This window comes from Vigna radiata, unplaced genomic scaffold (assembly GCF_000741045.1).
Source record: "Vigna radiata var. radiata cultivar VC1973A unplaced genomic scaffold, Vradiata_ver6 scaffold_294, whole genome shotgun sequence".
In the NCBI taxonomy this organism is placed as follows: domain Eukaryota; kingdom Viridiplantae; phylum Streptophyta; class Magnoliopsida; order Fabales; family Fabaceae; genus Vigna; species Vigna radiata.
The window spans coordinates 309850-323172 of NW_014543419.1; the positions used below are offsets into that span (position 1 = coordinate 309850).

The window sequence follows — 13323 nt, forward strand, 5'->3', positions numbered from 1 at the left end:
TCTTTCTCTTAATGCTAGTTATGACTTGATCAACCATAGCTTGATTGTGGGGTTTACTTAAGGTTGGGAAACTTTGGGTAAAACTTGAACTAGACTAAACACNTAAGGGAAATANTGTCTAGGGATAGAACTAGGACCTTTAGTTGTCATAAACTTCTTTTCTTAATGCGGGTGANTTTGGTGGATTGCCAAGGGATTGGGATTTAACAAATGAACCTAGGCTAACTCACCAAGGGATTGGGTTTTAGTAAATTAGCTAGTTGGCAAGAACAAGTAATTAATGAAGGGTATTGTAGTGCATTTGCATAGCAAGGAATTAGTTGAAATCATTCTCCAACATGTTCATTCCACGTAGTCATCAATCATTTTCACATTCACTAGTTTTGGCCCCAATTAGTTCAAATTTTACTTATGCATAAAATTTACTTTCATTGCATAATACCAACCAAAAATTGGAATCATTCTTTAGCTTGAGTTAGTTAGTAATTATACGAGTGTAGAGTAATATCGAAGTCTCTAGGGAAACAATTTCCGGTCTTACCGGCTTTACTACTTGCACGACTTAGTACACTTGCCAAAGTCTTAACAGGGGTATAATTTGAGTCACCCCAATTATCTCTTTTTGATACTCACTCAATGGAAACAAATATGCTCAAGCGAAAATGTTATATGAGTCACTCCATTATATGCTTTGTTTAATACCTGTTTCGGTATGAATATTTTGGGGATCGAAGGGACTAACCTAGATGACGTGGCGCTCCCGCTGTCTTCTGATCTTCAACCGTCCGGAAGCTCCAAACTACGACCGGGGGGGGGGGGTACCTGCAATGGCACTCCGACGCCCAAGTCAGGGTGATTGGTGATGAGCCTCAGAAGCAAGGCTGAGGATTCTCAATATGAGAATGCAGAGTGAAATCACTTAATAATATTGTAAGGCAAAGTGGTGTATGAGAGAGCGTACCTGGCATACGATTCCAGCCCTGTATATATAGATTATTATCAAATATAAACAGAATATAATATAAACGGTTATACCTGAATACCTAGTTGTTCATATCTTATTTAATCTTTTCTGATATAGATTGTTAAGATATTATTCGCGATGCATTATATCGTCGTGATGGACCATTGGCCCAATAACGGAAGCGATAATGGCCTATCATTAATATGATTGAGGCCCAATAAGCATGTTGGACTGCGCGGTTACTAATTACAATCGTTCGGCCCAAACAACATATCGTACAATACCTTTCCTAAATGAAAGCATATGTACATAAGCAAATGTATCACTCGAGTCACTCTAATGAATGTTTTGTGTGATATCCTTGCTTAGAAAAAAGCATACACGCTTAAAGAAAGGTATCATCTGAGTCACTGTAGTGAGTTGTCTTAGACCTTCACTTAGCGAAAGCATACACATTCAAGCGAAGATATCACTCCAAATTTTTTTATACCCTTGTTGAACATAATCATGTGCGATTAAGTTGAGGTACTATATAAGGCACTCTAGTTAATGTGTATGTTAACTCCTTGGCAAGTGTACCAAATCGTTTTAAGTAATAAACTCACAAGACCGGACATCATATCCCAAGAGACTCGTATGACACTTTACAATCGTATAATTACCTAACTAATTTAGACTAAAGAATGATTCCATTTAATGTGATTTTGGTGCAATAAAGATAAACAATTTGCCTACAAAATTTGAGAAAATTAGTGATGAAAACCCATAAGTGTAACCTAAACTAAAGTTACTCACAAAGTTAGATAAAAGAGAGGATTAATTAGGTTTCAAGCTTCAAAAGAGTTGATTTGGTAAGAAAATTACACCATAGATAATGGTAAGAATTACCGTTATCAGTGTAACCTAATACTCTCACCTCGTAAGACTATTTTCACTCAAACAAAAATATTAGTTGATGTATTTAAGTGATAGTTTTCATTATTTATTTAAGTATTGTTGTATGTGTGTGTATGTGTGCATGCGTATGTGTGAAATCACATGCACACGTGTTTGATGAATAAGGATGATGGTTTGTGTGAGTTTATGAATTTTAAAGTTAAATAAAATAAATTTATAGTTTATTGATTATTGACAATATATTTTGGAATTTTATGTAAGAACCTAGAAAATAGAGTATTAGAGTAGATAAGTGTATTAAATTAATGAGACGAGCTTTTATTTTAAAAAAAAAACTTATAATATAAATAGAATTTTCTAAAGCTCGGTTCATTATCTAAATCACTTTTATCTCTCTGAAACATTATTCTCCTAGAATTTTCTAACTTCTCTCTACAAATTCTCACGCTTGGGCTGTCTGTTTGACGATCAGGAGGTGTCTAGATGATCACCACGTCAAGGGCTACACATCTGACCGATCGATTGGGTGAATCGAGCGGGTAAGTGGTTAACCCTTTCTTGAGCGTCTAGGGTTCTTGATCATGCAAATTGGTTTTGTTTGCATGGATCAAGAGTTCCTTCTTTCAATTTCTAGCTTCATTTAGGTTCTAAGGTTCTTTTCTATCACCAATTGGTGATTTGTAGGCGTTTTTAGAAATTCCTTGCAATACAAGCAAACTAACGAGGTTCCTTTGAGTTGTGTTGCTGATCTGAGGTAAGGGAAGCTAGATATGATTTGAATTGATAAATTAGTTGTACATTTTGTGGTTGTATGATTCTTGAATTGGTTGCACTGAAAGAATGTTCATTATAGGTAGAATTATGTATTTTTGATTATTTTGTAGTGTGGAATGATGAACTGAGACTTTGAATCATTTTGGAATGGTGTAAATTTTCATTAGCATGTTTGAATTGTTATAAATCTGCTGCAGGGATGTATCTTGGTGAATTGAAGAGAGTTATATTGGTTTTATAGTTAATTTGGGGAAGTAGAGTAGTGAAATTGGGAATTTGTGGTTAGAAGTTCAATTGGTCTATTGGGGCAACTTTGGTACGTCAAATATGACTTGTTTGAGTTCTTAAGTTAGTTAAAATTGTGCCAAAAGTGGTAGATTGGGTTCTATAAGTTGGTATTTTAGAGGTTTTGAAGTGGGAGTTGGTCTATAAACACTTTAGAATGATGGTACGAAGGTTTAGAAACATTTAGTCAACTATAATTAGGTATATAACACAATTTAGGAGAGTTAGAAGTTGGGAAAATAGTTAGAATTGGTAAATTGAGGTTGAGTTGCATAATTCTGCAGAATTCGTGCTGTAGAATTATGCAGACTCGTTGAGCGAATAAATTCGCAGAACAAGTGGTCATGGCGTGTTGCTCTCTGTCTGAGCATTCACACAACGAGAAGGTGCATTGTGGGAATGATTGTGGGGGTTGGCTCTTTATCTGATGATTCGCACAACGAATCATTTCGCATAACGAGGGGGTGTGTTATGCGAGTTCTTAGGGGATCTGGACCATTGTCTGGGCTTTCACATAGCGTATTGAGGCGCTATGTGAGAGGTTGAGGTCTGGTACCACTGGAAGTTTATTCGCACAATGAGATGGTTTGTTGTGCGAGAAACCTCTGGATTCGTTATGCGAGAGTATGCGCTGAGCGAATGGTCCTGGTTTAGTTCACTCTTTTCTTAATTAATTCTTATTTGATTGAAATGATGTGGAGGACTATTTTGAATGATATATGAATGTATATTGAATCATATGAGTATCAAAGAATGGAGTTGTGAATTCAAATTGGAATAAAGTATGATTTCAAACTGGAAATCTCTCGGTGAGATATAAGTATGTTTAGAATGAATACAGGGAGCTCAATATTGGAAGTTATCCTAACACTCTAATGATCTTTCATTCTCACATAGAGAGGATTGATTCATGTGGTGAGAGTAGTAGGAGGTCCTAATGTAGGCTACTTTGAGGCCTATTGCGTGGTAACGGACTAACCTTATGTGTGTGGTAGGGTGAAACCCATGGCAATGACTTTACAAAGCAGTGGAGCCCACCACAAGTGCACAACCCGCCATAACTCGATATTCATTCTAAGACCTGGAGCGACACATGTTAGGATATTTAAACTAGTTTATCTTGCTTGAATAACCATACGAATGTGTTATGTTATATAATTGTATGAATTCTTTTATATCTAGCTTACCTTTCTGTTTGTGATTGTGTTTTGTGTATGTGGTGTTTTTCCTTTACAATGATCATCCTGTGGGTGTGAGCAGAGGGAGATGAGATCTCAATGGAGCAGGCGCTTGATGGAGATGACCCAGTTGTTTAGTTAGTTTTAGTTTAGCATTGTAAATAGTTTTGAAATAGACCGTTTGTATATAAAATTTAAATTCTACCGTCTTTTGGATAACTGTAAAGTATAATACTTTAAAGTATGGTGAGATAATTGTACTATCTTATCATGCATATGACGATTCTTTATACAATTTATACTATATTTTTGAGATGTAACATTTTACGTTTATTTTGATTATTTATGTAATAATCTACTATAAATATATGTACCATAAAAGCAAACTCAAAGTCAAACTTTTTAAATACATCTAAAAGGACGTATAAATCAACAATTGACACTATATTTATTTTGTAGGTAAATGATAAATAAGAGAGTGTTACTTCAATATTTTTTCACATATTTGACCTAACAAGGAGTATTCCATATTTGGACTTCTTATTTTTTTTATTAAATTGATGCAATTCAACATCAAGTTTACCAAAATGGTGTAAGTCTTTATAAAATCAAAATAATAGGTAATTTGTGCCATGTTGATATTACTTTAGAAAATGTTAGAATTATTTTAATTATAGAATAAGTATTATGACATTTTAAGTTTCTATTTTTAAGGAAGCCAATATTTTTATCCTTTTTAACTGCATAGAGGTTGTGAATCAGTTATTATATTGTTTAAAGGTAAAGCCCAGCCCATTATTTTGAATCTGTGATGGCCAGACTCTATATATAGGGAATGAGTTACTCTCAGCTTTAATCACTAAGACTACTACTCTATTCAGAAAAACACACCATCGAGTCTGAGTGAGTTAAGGTTTAGAAAATAAAACTGTCTCTGTGTTAAGATTACAAAAATTGCAATGGCAACGAGTAACTCTCAGTTTTAATCACTAAGCCCACTACTTTATTCAGAAAAACACATCATCGAGTCTGAGTGAGTTAAGGTTTAGAAAATAAAACTGTCCCTGTGTTAAGATTACAAAAATTGCAATGGCAAGAAATACGCACATTATTCTTTCATCTTTGCTTACGTTGTTCTTGATCTGAATGTGTTACTCTGATGTTTATATAACATGTTAGATCAATTTTACTCTAGTCTATTTATTTTTATCAGAAAACATAAATAACTATAGTCTAATTGAATTTAAGTTATCGCATAAAAACACAAATCTGTAGAAAATACTTTCTGTGATGGTTAAAATAGATTTTTTAATGGAGTTATTCAAACGACTTAGATACAAACGACAAAAAATTTAAAATTTTTATTTCGATTCAAAAGACCCTTCATAAAAAGTTCTTTTTTTTTTATTATAATGTAATAATTTTCCTACTTACATGACCAATATCCTACATAATATATACAGTTCCCAACTAAGGAAATTTTGAATAAATGAATACAATAGAAAAAATGTCTAAAACACTACATGGATGAATGTTTTACACATTAAAAAACTAACTCTTTATATATTTTAAAAATCAACTAATTTATAAATAATTTTTACAAATGCATATCATGGTTAAAGTGTATATTTTTAATTTATTATTTTAAAAAGTTAGTATAAGATATTCTATTTATTTTTTATAATGTTCAACTATATTGATTAGCACAATAATTTAAGGAAATATAAAATCTTAAAAAGTTCCTTGAAAAGTACTTGTGTTCATCTTCAGTCCAATGCAACTATTTCTTATGAGGAACCACAACAATAGAATTATTGTAGCTTTCCATGTGATTTGCACAATTCAACACATCATCTTTGAATGATGTTTCGTCCAACGAAATCATATAAGCAGGAAGAACATGTTTAGAAGGCTCAATAGAAACCTGATAAAAACAAGAAATATAAAATTTAAAACCATATACATCTACTTTAATTAATAAAGATTATTTTTTCCTAATATTTGTTTAATTTAACTTATTTTCATGATATGAAACACATATTTATTTATATATAAAATAGTTCAAAAAATAGTAACTTAACTAGTTTACAATAACATGCATTATTACAAAGGATAATGATATTTAGAACATTGATTACGTGTCAATCTGTGATTGATCAAAAATTACTCCACAATAGTGTTTATGATTATTATTATTTATTGTGGAGTAATTTTTGATCAATCACAGATTGACACATAATCAATGTTCAAATGTTGTCAAAAAAATGTTGTCTAAATATCATTATCCTATTACAAAAAGCTGTCTTAATAATTGATGATGTCTTTTAGATTACCTCGTGAATACTTTTTCTCTTCTTATTTTTCGTTGAGGCATTTTGATGAATCTTGTATTTTTGAGCATAACTTGCTACTTGAGATGGAGACTTTGATACAATGTATAATTCTGAAATGTCTTTCCAATGTCCTTCGCCACAAGCTATAAGTCCAAGAAGAAATAGTCTGTAGAAGAAATAAAGTTAATTCATAAAAAGATAGCTACTAAATTTTTTATCCACCTATATATATATATATATATATATATATATATATATATATATATATATTTAATTTGTATGTAATAAAATCATGTACACAAATCAAAATATTTAAGAAAAATGAAATGCCAAAATTTCAATTAAATGCACCTGTGTTCATCTTCTGTCCAACGCTCATATTGTATGTGATGTGACTTCAATTTGTCAGAATATAAGTGATTAGAGTTGTTGGACATTTGAACCCAATCAGACGCAACGTGATTCGATAGAATAATGTTATGAGGGGAAGGAAGTTGAGTATTAGTAGTGGCAGAAACAACATTGGAAGGAGTTGGAGCATGACTATAAGCAAAAGCAACACCTTGATCATGAATACCACAAAAAGATCTTCACCAGAACTTTAAATATTATTTGCAACTAATGCCACTGGATTTGGTGAAAGATCTAATGAAGGATTCATACTCGTAGGAACCTTCATTCAAAAAATTAAGATCATTAAAGTCAAGGCAAGTAAAAAGTTAAAATTATTGAAATAAAATTAGAAGATGATAATAATATAGTGGAATAAAAAACATGTAATAGAAAAATATGGTTGAAACCTAAAATCCAAAATAGGAAGAAATGATGAATATAAAATACCTGAGAAGGTAAAAGTTTGGATAAGTCATGATAAACTTCTCCTAAGATATCGCCTACACTCAATGGATCTTCTTCTTCATTCAGTGTGTTTTCTATCATCTTCATCCACTATGAGTTTAACTCATGGATGTTGTTGTCATCTTCATTAACCATGATATTAGACATTATATTTTTCTCTCTTCTTCAATGAATAATCTCTCTTCCAAAGATTTTTTTAATTATGACCACTATTAAGTAACTCTTGTTCCATTTATAAAAACCTATTTGAATATAAAACTAAAAATATTTTTAAAGATCTTAAAATAGAATCACATTTCAAAAATTTATATGAAAATATCTTGATGATCAGTAAAAATAATAAAATACTTTTTAAATATTTAGATAATATATAACGGTTAAGATAATAAAAAATATTAAGACGATAACTATAAATACTATAATTTCTAAAATAAATCAAATATTTGAATTTTAGCTTTTTTATTTAAAAAAAAATAATCCTAACTTTTAAAATTTACTTATAGATATATATTATTTATTACAATATTTCAAAAACTTCAAATTNACTTAAATTTAAATTATACGCATTTTTATCTTATTTTAAATTTTCAAACACTTTATCCTATACTTTATATAAGCTTTTTTTTATCATACATTACATGCATTTGGACAACTTTATTTTAATTTACAATCTACTTTTTAATTAACGTTAAAACTATAGTTTTAAATAAAAATAAAATTTATTTTTGAGTTTTCATTTTTAAACTTCAAATTTTCTTTTAAACTAAAAGTAGTTTGATGAATTTATTTAAAAATTAGTTTATTCAAAACTATTTAGTCTAATGAAAAATATTTTGTTAAACATTTTTCGGATTTCGTTTTCAAAATCTTATAAACAGATACACAAATATTGTAGTATTGATTTTATTTTAAACTATTTGTATAAAAAAATTACTTTCGTTATTATTTTCTAATATATATAAAATTTAGAACATGAAAATAAATACGATATATAATTATCTGTAGCCGTAGAAAATCAGTAAAACCATTTGTTGTAAAATAAAACTTTAATTAATATAGTTCTACAATTTTTTTTATTATTATTGTTAATGCTATAGAGTCATATGCATGACGCATGTTTGTGTTTACATTACTTTTTTTACAATAAAAATAATTTATATAAGTTTTCATGTTTTTTTGACTGTTTTTTAGTTATTTGTATAAAAAAATAAGTTGGTTTTAAATTTTTTATTATTGTATTTTATCTATTTATCAAATAGTAAACAAATAAAGTAGTTATTCTCTTTCTATTAACTCAATTTACATTCTGGATAAAATATAGATATTTTAGTATGTAAAACATTACAGATAAAATAAATTAAAAATTGTTTAAAAAAATAATTATAGAAATGATCTTTACTAATAGTTGTATGTAATACTTTGTCTCACTAGTTTCTTAAGAAATTTTTACATTGGTAGAGAGAAAAGATACCAAAATCCGAAAAAAATATGAAATTAGTTTTACAAAAGTATGATTACTTAAAAATACTTCAACTTTAAATAGTATTATTATATATTAAAACATGTTTAAGACAAAACTACATTGCTTTCAATTAATATATTTAACTTATACATTTTTATTTTATTTTATATATTCATTTTAGAAAATACAAAGATAGTTTCTTCATAATAGTTTATTTGAAAATTTAATATAATATAACAAAAATATTTTAATTAAATATCAGAACGATTGAGACAAATACGAGACGAATCTATTCATAATTCACTTCATCTAAAAAGTTCAACTATTATTTGTTAAATATTGTTAACAAAATATTAGTAGTTATTTTTATTTATCTTTTGTTTTAGTTTTAGAAAAATAATTAAAAACTAATATTTAAAATATAACATTAAATAACTAATAATTTAAAGTATGACTTTAATCAAATTACTTTTTAAAATATTAATACAATAGAAATTTGAAAGAGTTGTACCAAATATAAATTTTAAAAATGTAATCGTTTTAATAATATTTCAATTTTGTAGGCCAAATAAAAAATAAAAATACATCAAGTTAAGTTTTAAACGATTTTTCAATAATTAATCTTTCTTTCACTAGTAATTTTACTAAAAATATTAAAATAAAATTTATTGATAGGAAATGAGTAATTAAACACTCTACCTATTACGGGTGGCTATCTATTTAGAATATATTTTTTATTACCATGACATATTTTATCTCAAAATATATAACAGTAGGAGCTTTTTTTGTCCTCTAATTATAATATCTATGTTACTCATGGAGTTAGTTCCAATTAATAACACATTAAATTTTATCATATGAAATAAAATATAAAATTGTAAGACTCAAATTCTTTTAGAAAATATAATTTTAGATGGATAATATATTGAATCTAATTGACAATTACTCTTAATTTAATCATTACATAAGCAGTAATAAATTGTACTCATCAAACATACAAGTATATAAATGTATAAGTTTATTTTAAAAAAATACTTTATTCAAAATTATTTTCTAATGAAAAATACTCTGTTAAAAGATTTTCTAATTTCGTTTTCAAATTATTATAAAATGGTACAAAAATATAATATTAATTTTGTGAAGAGCTTAAAATGTTTAAAAAAATAAGAAATGGAAGAACGCATTACAATAGTTCCTTCTTTCTTAGAAAATCATGTAACATTCTATTATCTTACATTTGATAATTTATAGTTGATATATATATATATTGTAACAGCTTTATATAACCATTTATAAGGAATATAAAGGATTTCACACATAATAGATATTTTAAACTCATATTTTAACTACAACACTCATAATTATAACTCAAACTCTTCTCATTTATTCTTTTGTCTCTCTCTTTAGTGGGTGGGACAACATTCCCTCATTACTCTCCTATAACAAACACATTATCTAAAAAAAACCAAACACAAACAAGTAGGGAGAGGTAACATATGACAGATAATTCATCCAACATGCATAAATATTTTACACATAATAATAACATATTATCATGCAATAATTGTACTAAACTTATTCATCACACCATACAAATAATCATAATAGACTAAATCATAACATCTTACAATAATCATGCTACGGGAAACCATCTAATCATACAATAATCATACCAAACACACTTTCGGATGAAATGTTGATGTGCGATCACGGGAGGTTGTGCACTTGTGTTGGTCTCCACCGCTATTTACAAAAATACTTCAAATACAACACTCCATGCCACCCACAAGGTTAGTCTGTTAACACCTATGTCCAAAACTGACACATAGACTAGGACCTCCTGCCCCTCTCACCAAATAACTCATCATTTTCTACTTGAGACTGGATGATTATTGAAGTATCAGGATAACCTCCAATAATAAGACCCTCAACACCAACCTGTACACTAATTAATTACAACCATAGAGTCTCTCCGCCAGACCCTTGACCAAATCACACATCATGTTCATATCTTAACATATAATAACATTCAAGTAAACAATACAATCATACCTACCAATCAATAAATAAAATTACTCAAAATTTCACCCAACATAATCAAATTATTAATAATTCAAATCTGAGTGATCAAGTGAATAAATATGTATTAAGAACTATATATTAAAATTTTAGATTAATCTAACGGTTAACTAGGTTGAAATTGAATTTTTACCGAAGTAACTTAAAAACAAAATTTGAGTGATTTTCATATTTAAACAAAATGCGAAATTAATTACTTAAAGCACAACCATCCAATTAAGAATCTGAGCACTCAAAATGATTTTATACGTCTTATGAACCATATATAAAAATATCAGGTCAATATAATGGTAAACAAAGCAGGGACTAATATTTTTACTGCGGTAACTTAAAGACAAAAATATAGTGTTAATCAGGTTACTCAAAGATGAGAAATTTATTCCTCTAAGTACAAATCTCTAATTAAAAATCCGAATGATCAAAAGGGAGTAAGATCTTTCAAAAATCATATATAAAAATTTCAGTTTAATCTAACAGTAAATTAAGTAGGAATTCTAATTTTACTGAAGTAACACCATGACAAAAACAAGTGGTGGTTAACGAAAAACATAGTCAATAATTCACCTATTAATTTTATGTAATTTGATTTGTCCTTTATTTTGATATTTTATTTTTATTTATATTATTTTATTTTAATTAATTTATTTTATAAAATTATATTTGGATGAAATGTATCCTACTAAGTTTGAACCCATGACACAAGTTTTACAAGGTATTTACCAACTAAGGTATTTACCAACTGAGCTACTGTAAATTTTTGGTTAACTTACCACATAACTCAATTATATTTTCTATCCTTAAAATTATTACTAGAAAATTGTGCAATTAACAACTCATCTAGACTTAAGAACAACTCATCATTTAAGAATATGTACAAAAGGATAAATTCACAAGTAATTACAAGGTTGGACTTTGGTATTGAAGGCACTTAGAAATGGAAAAAACTAGAAATGGAATGAAATGTTAATGTTAAGACTATATTTCACCAATTAACTCTTGTGTATACCCAATTTCACCTCCTCCCTATCAACTTACTAAAGTCAATCCACTAAAACACTCTAGCCCTAATCCCTTAGGTCAAAGAGTATAGGTTTTCCCTATCAAACTCCAATCTCTTGAAAAATATAACAAGCAAACCCGCAATAAGAACTAGGATCTAAGACAACATGTGAATCATATCCCATCCCTGTCTCAATGAACCACAAGGACTCTTGTTTCAGTTCAAGATTTCATCTCCCATCCCTGGCTCAATGAAACCCCAAAATCAAGTCATGAATGTCCCCATTACATGCAAGCTTTAAGATCGGAAACAAGAATGCTAGCAATTGATAGAAAAGGCACACACAGATATATATATATATATTCGAATCAATCATGCATTACACAAGAGTTCATAGGCTACATCTAACCCTAACAAGATGAATCTAGTTCTGCACTTCCTTGGAGAACCCCAGAGCTTACAAACATGGAAGATGGAAGAAGAAAGAGACCCAAAGGAAGAGGAGGAGATGTTCCCACAAGCTCATCGCGCTCTCCATGAGCTCCAATCGCGAAATCGCACCTCCAAGGAACCAAAGACCCATTTTCCTTCTCGTTTCAGGTCTAAATAGACCAGATCTGCCACATCAGTGTCGTCACCGCTCAAGCGATAACCCAGCGGTAGCCCAACGATAGCCTTCTAGAGAGCAGAGCGCTTAGCTGCCGCCCAGCGGCACCCCAATGCCAGAAATTCCAATGATAGAGAGCCCAACGGTGGCCCAGCGATACCCTAGCGACACCATTCCAAAACTCTCCTTTTTCGTTGTTTTACTTGCTTTTGTGGCTGTTTAATTTCTTTAAATTGATGGAGATTCTTCCAAGCACAAATTTAGCTATAAAATAAATGGATTAGTGATGAAGTTAAATCAATATAGCTAAAACACACTTATTAAGAAAACAAGACAAAAGAAGAGGATTAAGCAAGTTACAAGTTAGATAGGAGTTGATTTTAGATAGGAGTTGATTTTGTTACTAAAATGATGCTTAAATAATGGTAAGAATTAGCATTATAAAATATTTTTATGGGCTTTACAATTCGTCTTTCCCCAAAGTTTACACTTTGCTATGTCCTTTCTCTTCAACCCTTCACTCACCTTTTACGCTCTTTTCAAACCATGCTTGTCTTTTAATTCATCATGAAAAACTTTATCAAATCCATCGATAAACAATTGAGCAGTGTAAGTTTTCTTCCACCTCTTCTTCTAGAGTCAAGCCTTGTGTTTCTTATGTTTTTGGGTTTTATGAAGTTTCTTGTAATTCAACTTCATCAAAATTTATGTATCAACATGTTTGATGGTTTAATGTTGTCTTTAGATCACCAAGTTGATAGTTTTTTTAGGTGTAATTGGATTGACTAGGTGTCAAAAATCACGAAAAGGAGTTGAAGAACTTATTGTTTTATTTAAGGTAAGAGAAGTTATATTTACTTTTGGGTGTTTAAATTTCTTGAAGAAT

The 13323-nt window shown here is 29.4% G+C and overlaps 1 protein-coding gene across 1 annotated transcript; it reads right to left on the minus strand.

Annotated features, from left to right (window-relative positions):
* Nucleotides 1-5878: 5878 nt before the first annotated feature.
* Nucleotides 5879-7370, minus strand: LOC106754347. Its single transcript, XM_014636359.1, has 5 exons — nt 7272-7370; nt 7095-7104; nt 6783-6993; nt 6432-6597; nt 5879-6022 (listed from the first exon to the last, which is right to left on the minus strand). The coding sequence occupies exons 1-5, from the start codon at nt 7368-7370 to the stop codon at nt 5879-5881; spliced, it is 630 nt and encodes a 209-aa protein (XP_014491845.1).
* Between the last annotated feature and the right edge of the window lie 5953 nt (nt 7371-13323).

Coding starts and splice junctions, on each gene's coding strand:
- LOC106754347 (XM_014636359.1), bottom strand. CDS start 7,370: ATGATAGAAAACACACTGAATGAAGAAGAAGATCCATTGAGTGTAGGC. Junction 6,598..6,782: donor TGGACAGAAGATGAACACAG/GTGCATTTAATT, acceptor TTTCTTCTACAG/ACTATTTCTTCTTGGACTTA. Junction 6,023..6,431: donor AGAGAAAAAGTATTCACGAG/GTAATCTAAAAG, acceptor TGTTTTTATCAG/GTTTCTATTGAGCCTTCTAA.